Genomic DNA, 19,042 nt, shown 5'->3' on the forward strand with positions numbered 1-19,042 from the left:
GATAAAAATCTGTTCCACAGGCTTCTCAGAAGATTTTGCCTTTGATCCTAGTGAATAAATTGGGACCCAGAACTGCAAAGGGGGCTGGGAGCATGAGTGTTCATCGAGGGAGGCTGACTTTGCCATGATAGCCATTGTGTACAGAGCCAGCAGGGTCAGCCACAGCCAATCTGGGGTCTTCCTTAGGGACAACAGAGACAGCTTACCTGTGCAGAATAAGGATTAAAATAGGGCGGGCCCACATCCCACACTCCTGCAGGAAGTTAGCTGAACCCCCTCTTCTCCCACAGGTCAGAGGGCACCCAGCTCCCAGCCTCGCTAGGAGCCACCTGAGAGCCAGAAGACAAGAGCAGTAAACCTGAGGATGGTGGAACCAGAGGACCAGACCCCCGTCCAGAGGGGGCTTGGCAGTCGGACAGCAGCTCTGGGAGCAGAGCCCTGGATGAAGGGTTGTTTCCACAAACTCAGGCCTATTGCCAGGCTCACCGTCAGTGGGCAGTGCCCTCAGCCTTGCTCCCAGGGTCCCGACTGCCCTGATGCTGCCATCTGATCTCCAAACAGAACTCGCTCCCCCACCTGCTGAGGCTGGGCTTCCTGAGCTCACAGGTGCCTTTTCCCCAGGCCTGAGAGCACAGACACCCAGTGGGGCTGTGGTGGAGGCGGTGTCCTGGGACACAGGTCCTGGATCAGGACACTGGATCTCAGCCAAGTTGTGTGCCCCCTGCACAGATGAGTAAACCAAGACTTGAAAGGAAGTGTGATTTCTTTTGATTTAGATTTAATGGAGAATATTTTGGTTGCAAGTGAAAGGATCTATCTCAGGTTATCTGGAGTGAAAAGCAGGAATTAATTAGAACATGGAGCTGGGAAGAACAGTTTCAGAAAACCAGCTCATGTGAGCTGCAGGCTCAGCTTGATCCAGAGCAGGGGGACTGGAAATCCGTCTCCCATTAGTTCCACACAATGATGGGTTAGGGCCCAGTGACCCGGGATGGAATAAACCCCTCATTGTCAGAGGTGTATGAACAAGAGCTGGATGGTCATTCCTAAAGAAGATCATAAAGAGGACTTGACCTCCATGACTGAGATGCCAGGTCCTAAAATGGTATAATGCCCATCTCTGAGGATGCAGACAGGCCTTGGCTTGTTGTGTCATCTTAGAAAGCAGAGAAGAGAAAGAGGGTCTCCCTCCCTCAGGGTCCCCGTGGAAAACCCAAGAAGGGGCTCTGATTGGCTAGCTCCACTCCTGGGCCAGGAATGGGAAAAGGAGCCCCTGGCCTTGGGGTCCCATCCCTGGGCATGGGGAGGGGAGAGAGGTTGTGTGGGAGAGGGCAAAGTGGTACCAGGAGCTGAAATTAGTTATTTTAATGGAATCTCTTCTTCTCTGTCCTCCTATGTATTCATCTTGAATTGTAGTAGAATGTATTTTTAATGTCTTATTTTTTAAAACTAACTTTCACACTTATTGTTCTTTCTTTTCCTCGAAACCCCTGTGGCAGTTTTCTGGGTTCACAGTTCTTCCTGATGTACATTCTTTACTGGTTTTCTCGACAAAGCCCTAGGGGTGGTCTGCTTTGAGATCGTCTGTATGTACGTAAAAATGTCTTTATATCTTTCTTTGACAAATCGCATAGCTAGGAGTTTAGTTTCTTAGTAATTATTTTTCCTTATTATTTAATATTTCTTAGCCTCCCTCTCTTTATGGGAATAAAGTGGGAATAAGCCCTAAGGTTAGTGAGTGTAACTGGGACAATGCGGTCGGAGCTGGTCAGTCATGTTGCTTAGCAGATGTGAAGTTGTCATAATGATAGTTATTATAATCTCCAGAAAGTACGTTCTCAGAGAATGACTGCTTAAGACTGAGGAGCAGAAGTTCACACCAAAAAAAAAAAAATGGAATGGTTGGCATCACAGGGACTTCAATTTTTAGCCCTTGGGTATCTTCAGCTTGTGGCCACCTGCAGAATGTGCTGAGGTCATATAGCCCATTTCTGCAAACCCAGCTCAGGACGGCACCGCTGGCCTCGTGCCTGCAATGCTTTGCGCTGCTTAGTGGGGAGCTTCTGCTATAGTGGTCCAGTTGCTTTCTGTGCAGAGAAATGTTAAAAAAGACTCATCCTCTCATATTTCCCCCCTGAGTTTTATTCATTGGTACATCCAAAGCAGACACTACTTTCTAGAGCCTGGATTCTGGTCACTTCAGCTCCCAAGTCCTAGGGCTGAATGCAGAGTCATTTCTAATCCATTCCCTCCATTCCAGCCTGTTTTCTGTCTTGGAGAACCATGAGCCAAGAGGTGTCACGGAGGCAGGGTCATCTGGAAGTCCCGGCGAATGTGAACTTCAGGGAAGGAAGTACTGTCAGGGAGCCTGAGACTGCCAGGGCTTTGGGGGCGGGGAAGACGGAGGAACCGAGGTAGGCGTGGTGGCTGACACACATCAGGGGAGGCGTGTTCCAAAGTTTCCCGAGAAGGGGAACCTCAAGGTGAAGAGGGTGCGATGTCAGACCATGGCAGTTTCTGCTTCGGTGTTCTCGGGGGTCCAGTGATATGAAAGCGCAAGACAGATTTTGCAGTAGCCCTCAGGACTTGAGGAAGGGGAAGGATTTTATCTTAGCTTCTTGTGAATCAGATGGGGGCCGTGTTACGAAGGGCCCGGAGACTGTGATGGACCAGCGTGGCTGATTTCTGTTCCAGCCAAGCTCCTCTGGACCCTGGGCCTCGGGCAGATCTCATCACTGCAGCGTCCTTGGATCTGGGTGGGGCAGGTTCCAGGCATCCTTGCCGAATCTCAGAATCTCCCTCCTTCTTTGCCGGCACATGGTGACCTGTGGAGGTGAGGAGGGGACCTCAGAATGGACTGCTCACATGCCCAAGTGTGGGAGACTGGCCAAAGCCACAGAGACCAGAAGCGTCCCTCTCCTTTTTTAATTTAATTTTCTCCCTCGGTCCTCTTTTCGTCTTTCCTTTTTTTCCTCTTTTATTGCTTTCTTTCTCTCCCCCTTTTCGCTCTCATTTGTTCTACCGTTTGCCCTCTACTAACCATTTCTATCGCCCCCTCCCTCCCCGCCTCCCTTCCTCACTTCTTCCTTCCCTGTCCCCACGCTGTAGCTTAAGTGGGGTATGACCGACATACAGTAAACTGCATGTATTTAAAGTGAACGACTCATTGTCTCCCGAAGTGTTTTCATGCCCCTTCTGTAATTCCTTCTTACCTGCCATGGGCAGACACGTTCTTACTCTCAGGCAGCCGCCGCAGTGGTTTCTGTCCCTACTGATTAGCTAGTATTTTGTAAAATTTGTGTACAGATGGCATCATACAGTCTCTTCCTTACCTAGCTACTTTCACTCAGCATAGGTATTGTGACATATACACATGCCATTGTGTATGTTAGTAATTCTTTCTTTTTTATTGCTGAAAAACACCGCATTGTGGGGTTATGTCATGGCTTGTGCATCCATCCACCTGCTGGTGGGCGTCTTGGCTGTTTTCCGTTTGGGGCTGGTACAAACAAACCTCGTCTGGACATTTGTGTGGAAGCATCCACAGATGTGCGTTTTTATTTCCCTTGCATAAGTTCCTAGGGGCGAAATGGCATGGTAGGTTTTCTCTTGCACTCCCTGAGAGTTACGGCTGCTTCACATACTCACCAACATCCGTCATATTCATTCTTTATAATATTTTAGCCATTCTCCTATGTGGTGGTAGCTCTACCCTAAGACGGACTTGTGACGTCAGTCCCAGGTCCCTAATGGTTAATGCTGTTAGGGAAAGAAACCAGCAGGCCACACACAGACCAGCAAAAACACTTGCAAACGTGTGTCCATCAGGGGACTTGTATTTATAACACGGCCACGAGCCCCACAACAGCAAGGCTGTGTTCTGAGAAATGTGTCGTTGGGGGACTGCCTGCGGAGCATGTCACAGCACAAAACGACACATGATGAAACCAAGCACAGGAGAGAACAATGCTACCAGGTGACCTAGTAAGTCAGCGTGAGATGTGTGAGGCTGCTGCCCACATAACACGAGATGCTGTTTTCCAGCTACAAAGCGTGCACTCTAAAATGATAAGAAAAGTGGTATAGTAAGTGCCTAGCCATTGTTTATTTTAGTTGTTAAGTACTATGTACTACACACAATTTATACTTTGATCCAAGTGGACATGCGGTAGGTTTGTTTATACCAGCATCAGCACGAACACGTCAGTAATCTGCTTTGCCACGAGGTGGCAGGGAGTTTTCAGTTCCATCGTAATCGTATGTGAACACCGTCATGTATGTGGCCCATCACTGACACAAATATTGTTACGTGATGCAGGACTGTCTATAAAAAATGCTCACTACCCAATGGCAAGAAGACAAGCATTACTTCCTCACTTACCAGGAAACAGCAGATCAGGCACGTGATGAGCGCCAAGAGTCCCACCAGGCAGGTCAGGATGATGGCCCAGAAGGGGACGTCTGGGGAGACAAGTGCCGGGCTGAGCCGCCTCCTCGCATTCCCGCAGGGACCTTGCTCCCGCGCTGTGCCTCAGCAGTGCTTGACATGGGCTGGCCAACGGTTGTTATCATGCAAGTTCTCGTGTACAGAGTTCTTATGGATGAGGCACAGCATCAAGATATTCCCTCCCACCTCAGGGCTGCTGGGAGGCTTACCTGAATTCTTAGTCAGGGCGTCATGTCTGCTTGGAGCATACCCTGGCAGGGAATAAAGTGGAGCACGCATGTGAGTGTTAATAAAACCCCTCAAACACGGAGAAAAATAGAACAATATCATAAGCATCCATCACCTAGTTTTAGCAATGTATATTTCATACAATTAAAACAATATTTCATCCAGTGCACGAATTAGTAACACTTGCCACTCTTTCTCATCTCATGTTTTCACTGAGATAACAAAACAGACATCATGATGTTTCACTCCATTTCAGTTTGCATCTCTAAAAAATGAGGATGCTTTGCTGCATAACCCAAGGCCATTAGCACACCACAAGAGTGTGTCAAATTAAATCAGATTCCTACCTCTGGGCAGGTGGACTTAAAGTCGGCTGGATCTTCTTAGGATCCTCAGGGGAGGATGGCTCATCCCAGGCAGCAAAGGGGCAAGCACATGGGATCTCTCTAAATAGGTAAATCCCCACTCACAACCTCTCTTCTCTGCTTAGAAACACATTCACCCCATTCTTCTTTATCCAGTTGTTTTATGCTCATTTTCCAGGATTCACCTATAATATAATTTCCTCCAGGAAGACTTCCCTGATTACCACTTCTCTGATTACCAGGTATGGACTGGTTTACATCACTGACAATTGCCTATTCTTTTCAACTACACCATAAACTCCATGAGGGTAGGGACACATTGCACCCGTGGCCGTGGGGGGAGGGTTGCAGGTCCCCCACTTCTACAGTTTCTCCCTACCCGACTTCTTAAGATGTACGGTCCAATATGGAGCTGTCACGAAGGGCTACTTAAATCACATTTAATTTTAATTAAATGAAATTAAAAATCTGGTACCTCATAACATAATCAGTAACAATAAAAACAAGTCGTGTTAGCCACATGTCAGACGCCCAATCGCTCTGGGCGGCTAATGTCCTGGACGGCACAAGTAGAGAACGTTACCATCGCTGCAGGAAGTTCTATTCAGTGGTGATGAGCTACAGCAGTGCTAGGCAGACTACAGCCTGTGGGCCCAGTCAGGCCCACTGCCTGTTTCTGTACAGCCTGTGAACCAGAAAGTGGATCCATCCCATCACACCCGTCAAGGCTGCTTCACCCATAGTTTGCTGCTGAAAGCCCTCACTCACCGTTGGTCAACTGATAAGGAGATGGAAGCCCAGAGTGGGAAAAGGGCTAGGCTGGGGCACGGGGCGAAGTGAAGGCAAACGCCTCCTATATCCCACTGGGTGTCCTTTCCTCTCCCTCAGCAGTGTGCAAAGCCAGGGGGACTGTAGCACTGCCTGCCAGCCTGAGAGAGTTCGATGCTGACTCATCCCCAGCCCTCCAGATCCCCAGAAACATACCCAGGTGTGGAAGTTAGACCCCCCCACTCCTGTCTCAATAACCAGGGAGTCTTACCATCCACTAGGACACTGCTCCTGTCCAGGGTGAAGTTCTGCAGCTGGGTACCATTCTGGGTCAACTGGAGAAATTCCTCATAGATGGCGACTCTGTCCATGACCTGTGCCGACAGTGAGACGTGACACAGGGAGTCCACCCCAGTGTGGTTGCTGTGCGGGACAGACCTGGAAGTGCAGAGGGGCAAACGGGGGTCTGGAATCCTGTCCCTGACGCTGGGTTCCCTGTCCTGAGCCTGCCAGAGAGAACTTCCTGCAGTGATGTAAACGTCTGTGCCTGCCTGTCCAATCTAGTCGTTAGTAGCCACAAGTTGTTACCGTGAAAATGCAACTGGTGTGTGTGAGCGAAGAACTCAATATTTCATGCCATGTAATTTGTAAATAAAGAGCCTCAGGGAGAACATTTTTGAAATGGAGTGAGGACTTCTGAAAACCCATAAAAACACAGTAGAGATGGTTGAAATCAACTTTTCAAAAGCCAGAAATGAACCAAAGGCTTGTAACTATTTGAGGAGCGTTTTGTTAAGAAAAACAGCTGAATCATGATAGAGAGAAGAAGCACTGTGGCACCATGACTTATCACATTCTTCCCCTTCTGCTCTCACAACGTCCTCAGTAATTTGAAATACATCTGTCTTAGAACCACGGTAACTGGGAAAACCAGCAGCCAAGGGGCCATAGTGGGTTTGGAGTTTCCCCAAAAGGTGCATCCCAATTTGTTTCCACTTGACCAGGAGTCTGGCAACTCCTGGAGATACCCCCATTCTCAGGGCTTCTCTTTATTTGACTCAGAGCTTGCTCAGCAAGGAAAGCCTATCCCCAGGGAACTTGCTAAAAACAATCAGTGGTGACTGTGTTTGCATTGTAGCTGCATGAGGGAGCAATATCAGTTGAGTCAGGCAAGAGGTGAATCAAAAGCTGAAAAGACACGTTGGGGGAATGAGATGTTCACCAGGCTTTGCAAATCTCCAGGGCACCGGAGGGCACCCAGAGGGCCACAAGAATGCAGGTCTGTGTGCATGTCCAGGAAAGACCCGAAAAAGTCTCAATCACTCCTCTCTACCTGAAAAGTTGGCTTAATATATTTAAAAATTGGTTAATGTAATCCACCATAGTAACAGAATAAAGTACAAGCACCACATTATCTTAATTCATACACACAAAAGAATCTCACAAGATAGGTCTCTTATGATTAAAAAAAACTGCTGAACAACTCGGAGATTTTAAGAAGAAATCTCTCAACCTGATAAACAGTCCCCAAGAAAAACCCGCACCCAATGCTGCAGTCAACGGTTAAAAAAAACAGAAAAGTTTTCCCCAAGGCCAGGAACAAGACAATGCTGTCTGCCCTCATCTCATATGTTAATCATATTGTGTTAGACATTTTAATGAGAACAAGTAGGCAAGAAAAAGAAATTTGAAAAGGCACCCAGATTGGAAAAGAAGATGTAAAACTGTTGACTTTTGCAGATGATATGATACTGTATGTGGAAAATTCTGAGCACACACACACACAAAAAAACACAAGCACACAATATGTGAGTGATATCTCAACAGGTGTATGAAAATTTAAACTGCCACAGGGGGTTACTGACATTGTCTAATCACATTGTCCACAGCACTGGACAACATGAGTAGACTGCTGGATTCTAAGTCATTTCATGATAGCTCTCATCTTCCAAGGATTGTGGATTCAGGAGCTGATCACTTTCTCTCTTTTCAAAAGATTTTATTTATTTATTCTTAGACAGAGGGGAAGGGTGGGAGAAAGAGAGGGAGAGAAACATCAGTGTGTGGTTAGCTGTCATGCACCCCCTACTGGGGACCTGGCCCACAACCCAGGCTTGTGCCTTGACTGAGAATTGAACCAGTGACACTTGATTTATAGGCTGGCACTCAATCCACTGAGCTACACCAGCAAGGGCTCAGGATGTGTTTGCTTAAGACATGTATTCTACAGTCCATATCCCATGGACTCCAAAACCAGGCACCTCCATCTATGCTGAGGTTTTTATATTCCTAGGGTGCTCTTGTGTAACAGCTAGGAACTGAAAGGTTGTAGCATAGGGATACTGTTACCTAAAAACGACGGTGTATCCTTTATGTAAAAAAGAAGCTTACAGATTTTAGAACTCACCTGAACGCTAAAACTTGACAGTCGGAAAAATAACTTTTGATGCTGCTGTTTTGGAAGAGATGGTTGAGCTGAAAGACAAGATAATGTTTCTTTCATCAAAATCCCAACCTGGGAGGTCTCAGAGAATGTTCAGCTACTGAGCAAACTTTTTTCTTGGCTTGACAAAGACTAGTGCAGGTATGTGTACCAAAAAAAAAAAAAAAAGGCCTTGTTCCAGTGTATGACCCTGGCACAGCTAGTGAACCTGTCTGTGCCTCTTTCTTCATCTGTAAAAAGGGAGTAGGAACCTGTATTCATGAAGTGTTATGAAAGTTACCAACTGACTACCTAGCAACCATACATCTGTTCCTACTTGGGAACAGAGTAGACACAACTCCATTCTCACCGCGTTCTCCACACTTCTCTTGCTCCGCTGGTGTTTGGTGGTGCCTGGCTGGGCTATATCCTGGACATACAGTAGGTTGGTGACGGTGAAATTCAGCTGGAAGTGCTGAGAGCTGGGACTGCTGGTTGGTTTGTCTGTCGGCAGATGAACTGATGTCTCCACTTCTAGAGTAAAAAGAAAGTATAAAATTCCCATATTGTCCAAGGTTTTAGTAAGAGGTTATTCAAGCCAGTCTACTTATTTCTGGTAACATGACCTGAAGTGGGTTTTTATAGGTGGGCTATAGAAGACCCTCCATCCACCTGCCCACCTTGAATCTATTCATTTGTCTACCTCTCCAACCGCCTTTCCATCAGGAATGTGAGAGTTGACTAGGACGTTTGGGGGCGGAGACCGGGCCTCCCTGAGGCATAGTTGGCAAGTGCAGGTGCTGACCACCCCACTAGGCATGTCGCACACCTTTGCTGACCTAGGTTCCTAACGTGTCTTGCTGCCTCTGGTCCTCTTTCCCCTCCCAATCCATTCTCCATGCAGCACCCAGAGACAAGCTTTTCAAAGCAGAGCTCAGAGTGTGCTGTGTTCTTCCACAAACCATTCCAGTGCCCAAGAAAGTCCCTGACCACCTCTTTAGCCTCAGCTGTCACCTTTCCCATGTCAAAGTGCATGCACCAGCCACGACACACTTCTTACAGTTTCTGCAAATATACCACGCTCTTCATATCTTCTAGGTTAAAGACACATGCAGCCCAATCATCTATCTCTTTCCATAGGCTGGGTCCTGTTCTCCACCACACCTTAGTTTCTTTATCACTTCCTCTTGAAAACATTCTAAGACAAGGATGTGTGTCCCTCCTTGTGGTTCCTACAGGCTCTTGAAATCCCCTTATAGGAATTTCCACAGTGTATCATTAGTACCTATTTACTTGTATTGAATATCAGTTCAATGAATGAGTGAATGACTCACAAATAGAGAACCTAAAAAGACACCTCAGGATCCTCCACGTTTGGAGTTGGAAAAACAAGGATTCCTTTGAAGGCAGTTGCTGCATGTTCTCTCCTGCCTCCTGCTGGATGACCCGCTGCCATGAACACTCCCCCACCAGAGCCTACTTCCATTCCGCTGCTGCTGAAAAGACCCATCCCTCCTCCAAGCCCCATCTCTGCATGAAACCAGCCTCGCATCTTGCACCTGTCACTTGAATATCCGCCAAATGATAGGTGGCGCCCAACCAGTGGGATGAAGCATTGAGGGTCCTGTCCAGAAAGACTTGCTTCACCACGCTGGGGTCTACACTGGAGGAGAACAGTTCCCGGATGGTGACGGACATGGAGCCCAACCTAGAGTCAGAGATTGTGGGGACTCAGCCAGCATCCAACACTGGCAGTGCCCCCGAGTTCCTGCTTCACAAGAGTCAAAGACTTAAGGGCAAAGACAGTGGGGGATCACCTGCCTGCCTTTTCCCTTGGGATAGAGAAGAGACCTTGATCCAGGAGGGAAGGTTTTTAGGAGTTGAGGAGGTACTAGTGATGAACATCTACTGGGCACCCCTAAGCAGTAACTTACACATTCCCCCGCCATCGCTGTGGTAGAAGGTATTATTATAACTATTCCCATGTGAAACACCAAGAAACTGAAGTTTGGAAATATTCAAAGTTCAACATTCAGCTTCAGTACTCAAAACAATGTGTCCCATGATCCTCCTCTCCAGTGTAGATGTCCTAGTTCCTTGATCTGTCCCTCACAGACCTGGGGGACAACCCAGCTTGGACAGTTGTTCACTTTGCGGAGCCTCAGTTTTCCCACCTGAACAATGGGGGCAATCATTGTATCCACCCACGGGTGGAGGATTAAATGAGTTGATCATGCATGACAGTGCTCAGCATGGAGCCAGGCCATAATAAATCTTATTATTGGGCTGATAATAGTTGAAAGTGTCCAGAAGGGGAGAAAGTGGTGGATGCTGAGGGTTGGTGGCCCCATGAGGCTAATCCTTTTCCCACCTATGGAAGAGGATGGTAGGATTAGCTGACAGGGATGTGGGGAGAATGGCACCATGTCAGTACTTTCAGATCAGAGATGTGCCACAGGCTACCAGCTCAGCCAATGCTTCGAATCTTCTCAACTTACTTCAAGTCAGTAACTAAGCAGGAGTGGAATGCATCTTGTAACTGGCTGCCTCTGTAAAGTTTGGTGACCTAGAATAAAGGGGAGAGGGAGTGGGTGAGACAGGGTGGAGACAGCCACTGGAGCCAGTGAAAGAACACAGGCCTTAGACCATGGGAGGCCTGACTTTGCTCCCAACTCAGTGTGACTTTAGGCACACAGCTCCCCCTTCTGAGCCTCACTCTGCCCATCTGGGAAATGGGGAAGGCAGCCATGGCTCTGCCTCTGGAAACTAAGAGAACTCAGAATCTAATTTGAGTAAACTGAAGCATTGACACAATCACTTAGTAGATATAAGTTAGAGGGATGAGAGGGGCACTGGGGCAAGGAGAGATGAAAGGGTTGAGAGAGACACACCTTGTCCTGGATGTCCCTCAGCAGGGTGGTGTACTCGGAGGACATGGGGTCTGGGTTGCTAAGATTCCAGTTGATGATGCGGAAATTTAGCTGGTACTCACTCGGGATAAACGCACTCTGGGGGGCATAGCCTGCGCCATGAAAAAGAAGAAAAGACAGGTGGAGATGCTTGACTTGGAGCACCGAGGCACGGTATCACAGAGAGCCTGACTGGGTTCAGAATCAGCCAATGTCAGGCCACACCCTAGGCCCTGTGGGTGTCCCTAAATGGAAAGTCACCCAAAGAGTGGGGAAAAGTGGGAATTTACAGGGATTCTCCTGAGCTGAGCTTCTATGTTTGAGCTTATGCAGTGACTACTTTGTGGGATGCTTTTTCCACCCTTTTCTCTCCCTGGAAAATCCACCCTTCTATTCATGCTCCAGAAGCCCAAAGATACGGAGTCCAGAAGAGCAGGGAGCCACCCATCTATCTTGTTCTTGTCATGCCCCAGTGCCTAATACAGGTCTGGGCACAAATATATTTTTCAGGAACCTCTCAATTTGTTCCCCATCTCTGATCAGAGATGCAACTGGTTACATGGTGTTGCTGCAATTTTTGTGTCCCTAAGTAACCATTAGTTCACTTGACTATGAGTTTTCAGGGACAGAAGTTTGACTTTTACCCCATATCCATCCAGATCATGGTTTGGGACAGAATTCTCACACATATGCATTTGCTGTGAATGAACGGGAACTGCAGCAGATGATGACAGATGAGGGGCTGAGACTCTCATCTTTTTGTTTGTTCCCTCATTCATTCACCCGTTGAGTACTACAGTGCGCCAACATGTGAATAACTGAGGATTCGGTGCCTCAGTAGGAAAACCTGATTTTGCAGAGTTGGATAATTAAGCAAGTAATGGCAGTCAAGTGTGGTGAGTGTTCGTGTGGTGCCTCCCTAGGGACTCTGGACCATGTATAACAGGCTTCCTCATCTTCAGAACTACTGCCTTTGGGACTATAGAATTCTTGGTGGTGGGGTTCTCCTGTGTATTGAAGGATATCAGCAACATCCCAGCCTCTGTCTACTAGATGCCAATAGCCCTGTCTCCCAGAAGAGACAATTAAAAATGCCTCCAACATTGCCCAGTACCTATGGTGGCGGGGGGCAGAACTGCCCCTGGGTGAGAACAACTGCAATAGAGGGGCCTCAACTTAGAAGAAGCCCTGGCCCAAGAGTAAGGTGTCTGTAATTCTGGTTTTGAATTAAAATTCATTACATTAATTTGGTTTAAAATTTTCATGTTGCCTGGAATAATAGGAAAGACCCTCCCCACAGATGCTGGGGAGGTATCTCCCAGATAGAACTTGGACTGATTTTCTTAAAGGAATAAAGCAAAGATATGTAACAATCACTGTAAATCCGAGTTCAACATAAAAACTCACCATTGACAAAGAGGCTGCCTGGGACCAGGGTGTAGGGGCCCAGTTGGGTGACTCTGTGGGTCAGCTGGCTGAGCTCCCAGTACAGCCGATCTCTGTCGAGCCCGTGGTCCAAGGGGTTAGGGGGGTAGGTGCAGATGGCATCCACGCTGGTGGCTGCCCCACCCTTCTCAGGCCTGGGGAGAGAGGGATGTGGGGACTCTAGAGAGAGAGATTCTGAAAACTCTGAGTGTGGGGGCTAGAAAGATGGAGAAGCAAATGGGAGATCAGTGGGAAGACCGAAAAGGGGATGGTCACCAAAAGTGGCCATTACTGGCAAATGCTCAGGAAAGAGTCTTACCTGAGGGAGATCAGTCTGCAATCCACACAGCAGGGGCCCAGACTGCTCTTCTTGAACAAGGATCTGAGCTGGAGAGAAAGGAGCAGGAAGAGGAGCAAGAGGATGATGGGCTGGGTGAGCTTTATCACCCATCAGGAGCTGCCGGGCCCAGGGTCTCACCAGGTGCTGCAGGACCCTCTCAGTGGAGTTGAATGTGGACGAACCGTTGCTCATGTCTGCTGAGTACTGGAGGTTGGAGATGGTGAAGTTGAGCGTGAGGGTCTCCAGGTTGCCCAACAGAGCTGCAAGAAGGGGAGGGGAGTGATGGCAGTCACTGAGACCTGAGTCCCAGTGAGTCCTGCAATCTGATCATCTGTTGTTGTCTCTTCCAGGGCACCACCCACGCCACGCCAATGCGGTCAAGTTCAAATCATTATATCCACTCAGTAATATGAGTATTGCTCACCTCCCCTTCAGGTCACACCAATTCCACATGCAGGATGATCCTCATACATCACCTCTCTCTATCCGTCTCCTAGTCCCATTCTTACCTTCTCTCACCGGGACCAACACCCCAGCAGGCTCAGTGGACACCCTGTCTCAAAGAGGTTCTCTACATTGAATACTAGCAGGAATTTCTGAAACAGAAGTCTCACTATCGTCACCACTTCTCTATATCAGCCCTGATTCTCTGTGGTCTTCCATGTTGGGCTCAAGCTTGTTGACCTTGCACTCAGGCTCCTTCCCAGTCTTGTTCTTGCCAACCTTTCAGTTTCATGTATCCACCTACTCCATATTAAGTTTTATGCTTCAAGCAAACCAAATTCCTCCTAATTCTCTACGCTATGCTGCTTGTGCCCATTGACCCTTTGCTCATGGAATCCCGCCTGCCAGGGGATCCCCTCTTGTGCCCTGTTTGCCTAGAGCTCTCCTACTCTTCTTAAAGGGTCTGTTTGAGTGAAACTTTCACCAGAAAGCTCTTCCCACTCAAATTATGCAGAAGCCTCTTCCCCAAACACCCCCCATTGTGTTATAAGGGTCTGTTAATCCCCCAAGCCTAGGGACAGGAAGGCAGGCATTAAACTGAATTGTTGGTATAATCTTTGGGATCAGGATAATCCCCCTAAAACTAGGAGTTTCACACCCTGCCTTCCCAGTTCCTGTGTGACAGTTGTCTGGTGGAGGATTGGGGCTGGCTAGCTTCTCTTAGGGAGGAAAAGGGACCCCACAAATACCTGTGGTTGCCTCTGGTTGCACAGGGGATGATGAGGTGGGCAGGAATGTGGTGGCTGGCTCAGGAGCTGTGAAAATGGCTGTTATCATGGAGGAACAGACCCCCCCCCCCCCGCTGCAAAAGTGGGTGAAGTCCCATTAGGCTGTCATGGGCTCCAGCAGAGGTTGTCCCAGGAAAACCACTCACAGGTGTACCATAAATGAGAATGAGCAAAGGAGTGATTGTGTGAGCAGTGGGGTGAGCAAACCTGTGAATAAAATGAAGTCAAGAGAGTAAGAGTGGGAAAATAAGAGAGAGATTGAACAAAGAAGACAGAAAATGGACAGAAAAATGGGATACCTGGGCCCTGGCTGGTGTAGCTCAGTGGATTGAGCGCGGGCCTGTGAACCAGACAATCGAGGTTCGATTCCCAGTCAGGGCACATACCAGGGTTGCAGGCCGGTTCCCAGCAGGGGACACACAAAAGGCAACCATACATTGATGTTTCTCTCCCTCTCTCCTTCCCTTCCCCTCTAAAGATAAATAAATAAAATCTTTTTAAAAAATGGGATACCTGGGATACCTGGATGGACAGAGGAAGAACTAATAAATGAAGGGCCAAAGAGTGATCAGGGAAAATGAAGACAAGTTAGAAAGATAGAAGGAAAAAAGGAGAGGGAAGGACAGACAGGTGAATGGCAAGAAGGATGGGTGGAGAGACGGTTAAAAAGGAGAGAAGAATAAACTCACAGAAGCTGGAGAGATGAATAGAAGGACAGATAGAGGGCAAACAGGTGATAAGCAGAAGAATGGTTGTTTGGGTGGATGAATGGAGGGAAGGAAAGAAAGAGAGGGGGAAGGATGAATGGAAAGGATGAAGGGAGGGGTGGGGAGAGAGGAGAGGAGAGGGAGGAAAAATGTGTGTGAGAAAGGGAAAGGTGCTGGGATAATGGAAGACTACCTGGGTTAAAGGTTAAATGAAAGGACCAGTGAAGGAGTGCGTGGGCGGATGTGGCCTAACCACTGAGCAGCCACTGGAGTTTGCAGCTTGACGCTGAGGCTCCTTGTGGGGCCCCTATAAAGGATTTTGTTGGACAACAAAAATGTTGGAAGTGAACTTCGAGTCACTATCTGACCTCAAACCCCTCTCCCCGTAGGGAATGCTTGTTCAAATTGCTTCTTCCAACCCAAAGGATGTGGGGAATTTAGAAAGCCAATATTGTGGATGCAGGTCCAAAATGGGCCAAGGACTCAGCATTCTTCCTCCCACTCAGACCTTGGCCCCGCTCAGAAGACCAGCCTGAGTTTGAGGCAATCTCCATTTGACAGTGAGGGAAAAGCTGGGCTCAAAGACCCAGGGAGGCTGAAATGGGCACTGGAGGCAAAGATACGTACTTGGAGGAGGCTCATCTGGACCTTGTTCATTATAACCTGGAAATAAACAAGTCCCAGGTAAGGGGCGGTGGCAGGACAATCCCGGATGTTCTATGCGTTTGACCATGTGGGGTTCCTGCCTGGATTCCTTTCCCTGCACATACCAGGTGAGTTTCTACACACCTTCTAAGGTGAGACTCAAGTGTGATATCCACTATAAAGGCTTTCCTGATCCTTCCATTAAAAATGACCCTTTTCTACCCACCTATCCAGCGTGCCCCCAACAAGAGACTCTCACACACTTGTTTATCTCACACACATACGTGTATCCCCCCACATATCCATATATGCCATCACCTTCCCTCCCTCCTTCCCTCCCTCCCTCCCTCCCTCCATATTCACTCTATCCCTCCATCCAGTGAATATTTATCGGGACTTATTATGGTCCAAGTTCCATGCCATTTGGGGAATATACACTGAACAAAACAGTCTCTGTCCCAGTGGAGCTTACATGAGGACAGACTGTGCCGGTAGCCTGAATCTGTCCCTGGTGCCAGGCGTAAGGCCTGGCTTACAGTAGATGATTGGTAAGTGCCAAGTGAGTGAATAAAATGAAGCATGTAAGTTGTGCAGTTTGCAAAGGGGGTGTCAATCCTAAAGCGGCCCCTGCAATGGCCAAAGTGAAGGGAACAGATGTGAACTCAGAACACGAAGACCCCGACTGGCCACAAACCTACTGAGGGTGTGTGCAGGCCCCCTCCTCCCTCTGTACTTCTGTGTCCCTCCTCGCTAAAGTGGGAGTCATAGAGGACCAGATGGTCTGCCCGACCACCTGATGGGGCCATGGGGACAAGAAAGTGTGCATTGCTGAGTACCATTTCCGGGTTGTAGATGGAGAGGAGGGAAGCTGAGTTATTCCAATCAAACAACCACACCATACTCTGTTTCTCAGAACCCCAGACGAGGGTTGCCCTTTAAACCCTGTTGCTCCTGGATTCTAGGCTGACAGCCAGAATGTCCGAAGCTTGGATTCCCTGGATGTTCAGAGGCCTGCCTTTCCTCCCTGGCATAGGGTCCCACCCAGCAGAGAAGTGTATCCTTGGTCAAGGGAGAGACAAAAGCAGGGAGGGGAGAGGGCTGTGGGATTTTTTTTCCCCAAGTGTCTTCCAGAAAGACTGGCACTAGGTACTGACAAACTAGGGATTGTGACCTGGCTCCACCCACTCTCACGCTACAACCACTTACACAAATTACTTAACCTTTCTAAGCCTCAGTTTATTTATCTGTAAAATAGCTTTAATCAAGGATCAGCCTTACAGGGTATCTGGTGGGGGGAGGGAGAAGAGTCCATGTGGAGTAGAGATTCACACCTGAGTTTGTCTCAACTTTTCCCCTGGAGGACGGCTAAATGGGAGCCCTCTGGAGTCAGGGGGCGGCCCCAGTGGAGGGGGCTGAGAACTGCTAACCATTGAGGTAGAGGCTGTCCTTATCCAGAGAGTAGGGGCCCAGCCGAGTGATGCCCCGGGTCTGCCGGCTCAGCTCATGGAACACCTGCTCGGCAGGCAGACCTGGGCCGCTGGGAGGCTGGCGGTAGGTGCAGAGAAAGTCCACCCTTGTATTGGCGCCATTATTCACAGACCTGGGGAAGAAGAGGTTGACCTTTGGGGGATGCAGTTCACTGGGCACCTCTCCACCTGTGGGCCTTGCCCCCCTCAGACCCCATGTTTCAGCCTTGAAGAAACTTTGGCAGTTTCTCTACCAGGCCTCTGCCACCCCAGGACTTTGCACCTGTGGTGACTTCTGTCTCGAAGTCTCTTCCCCTCTCTCCTTCCCTGGGACACAGCTCAGAAGTCACCTGCCCAGAGAGGTCCCTCTGTCCCCCTGGGTAAACCTCCTTCCCCACCACTCTCTACTGTTGCTTTGCAGCACCTTACCACACCTGAGAGCACTTTACTTCAGTGTTTACTCCCTGACTCCTGTCTGCCCTCTCCACTGGATGAGGGCAGCGGCAGGGCCTGTCTTGTCACTGTGCTACCTGCTCCCCGCCTCAGAGGTGCTGCTCCATCGTGCCAATTGGATGAAAATGTGAATCGAGAGGTTCTTTGTAAATACCAACAGAACACAATCTGACCCAGAGGCGTGAAAATAATTGCCCATTGGATACAGACTTTTTGCCTGGGGTGATGAAAAGTTTTGGAACTAGATGGTGACAATGGGTGTACAACATTGTGCCTGTAACTGATGTCACTGAATTGTGTATCTAAAAATCATGTACTTAAAAGGGTAGTTTTGTGCCTATATGTGTTTTTTTGCAATATAAAAAAAATGTGACTTTGAAAAATAGAGGCAGAAAAGGACTGTCCAAGAACAGCCTGCCACAACCAGGGGTGTCCCCCACAGTCAGAAGTCCTTTGAGGGTGGGCTACGGGGGCCTGTGCTCTCACCTTAGCGAGGTGACCCTGCAACCTGCGTATCGGGAACCAAGGCTGCTTCTCCAGAACAACCGGCTGAGCTGGAGAGGAAGGAGAGGGCCAGTGTGGGTCAGAGGCAGGCACCAGTCTCTGGGACAGGCCATGGAGGGGTGGGAGGGGTAAGCAGGCCTCTCACCAGATGCTGCATGAGGGTGTTTGTGATGTTGAACTTGAGGGAGCCTGGATGGCCCATGTCTGCCGAGTAGTGTAGGTTGTTGATGGTGAAATTCAGGGTGAAAGGCTCCTCCTTGACCTCTGCAGCTATGGCGGGTGCAGAGAGAGCCAGTGCTCACAGGGAGGTTGGGGGGCCCAATGTCCATTTCAGAGTGGGAACTCCTAGGGCCCATGTGCTCCTCCTGATAAGCCTGCGGGTCACTTGTCAGTGGAGACAACTCCAGCAGTGAGTAAGAGCAGGCTTAATGATTTGGGGGCATTGAGAGGGGCCATTTCCACCCAGAAGCAGGAGGGGAGGGGTCAGTGAAAACATGGTGGCTTTTTGCAATAGTTTCCCAGGAGAGAAGTCTTTAACTTGTCTTGCAAATGGGGAACGGATGACCCCTGATATTTTTATTAATATTTTCTCTGTTCCCCATCTCTATCTTTGTCTCTCTGTGCCTTAATCTCTCTCTCTTCCTTTTGATATATATATATATATATATATATATATATATATATATATATATATATATATATATATAAGAATTTTGGCTTTTTAAACCACTGCATAGAAGATTGGCATTCCTGGTTGTAAGGGCAGGAGACTGATTTATTTATCTCTTGTCCACCTTTCTATATATCTCTATCTATCTATTTATCTATCTATCTATCTATTTATCTATCTATCTACATCTATCATCCTTCCTGCCATTACAACAAGTATGTCAACCTTCTGTACATTGATTTTAAAAGGTTAAAAAATTCTAGCAACTATAACCAACCTTTCTGCATTTCCATCTACTCATCTGTAAGATGAGATAAAAATGATTCCTACTTCAAAGGTTGTAATAAGGTTTTAACAAGTTAATTTTTGTAATGTACTTAAACACAGTACTGAATGCTGTGCTGAGCACAGAATGAACACTATGTGAGCATTCATTACATAAAATTAATAAGCAAATACTT

General features: G+C 48.1%; 1 protein-coding gene across 1 annotated transcript in view; it reads right to left on the reverse strand.

The window, feature by feature from the left end:
• Positions 1-2,732: 2,732 nt before the first annotated feature.
• The window catches only part of LOC119056011 (mucin-16), a 67,940-nt gene continuing 51,630 nt past the window's right edge, over positions 2,733-19,042 (reverse strand). Inside the window, 17 exon segments of the mRNA XM_053658467.1 lie at positions 2,733-2,825; positions 4,382-4,461; positions 4,657-4,698; positions 6,080-6,246; positions 8,216-8,283; positions 8,601-8,764; positions 9,790-9,938; positions 10,729-10,796; positions 11,122-11,252; positions 12,547-12,719; positions 12,884-12,951; positions 13,043-13,164; positions 14,098-14,163; positions 15,471-15,506; positions 16,916-17,088; positions 17,894-17,961; positions 18,057-18,181. Coding sequence (XP_053514442.1) covers positions 2,733-2,825; positions 4,382-4,461; positions 4,657-4,698; positions 6,080-6,246; positions 8,216-8,283; positions 8,601-8,764; positions 9,790-9,938; positions 10,729-10,796; positions 11,122-11,252; positions 12,547-12,719; positions 12,884-12,951; positions 13,043-13,164; positions 14,098-14,163; positions 15,471-15,506; positions 16,916-17,088; positions 17,894-17,961; positions 18,057-18,181 — 1,793 coding nt within the window.

The sequence above is a fragment of the Artibeus jamaicensis genome, unplaced genomic scaffold, assembly GCF_021234435.1.
Source record: "Artibeus jamaicensis isolate MK-2021 breed Jamaican fruit bat unplaced genomic scaffold, CSHL_Jam_final scaffold_537, whole genome shotgun sequence".
Classification (NCBI taxonomy): domain Eukaryota; kingdom Metazoa; phylum Chordata; class Mammalia; order Chiroptera; family Phyllostomidae; genus Artibeus; species Artibeus jamaicensis.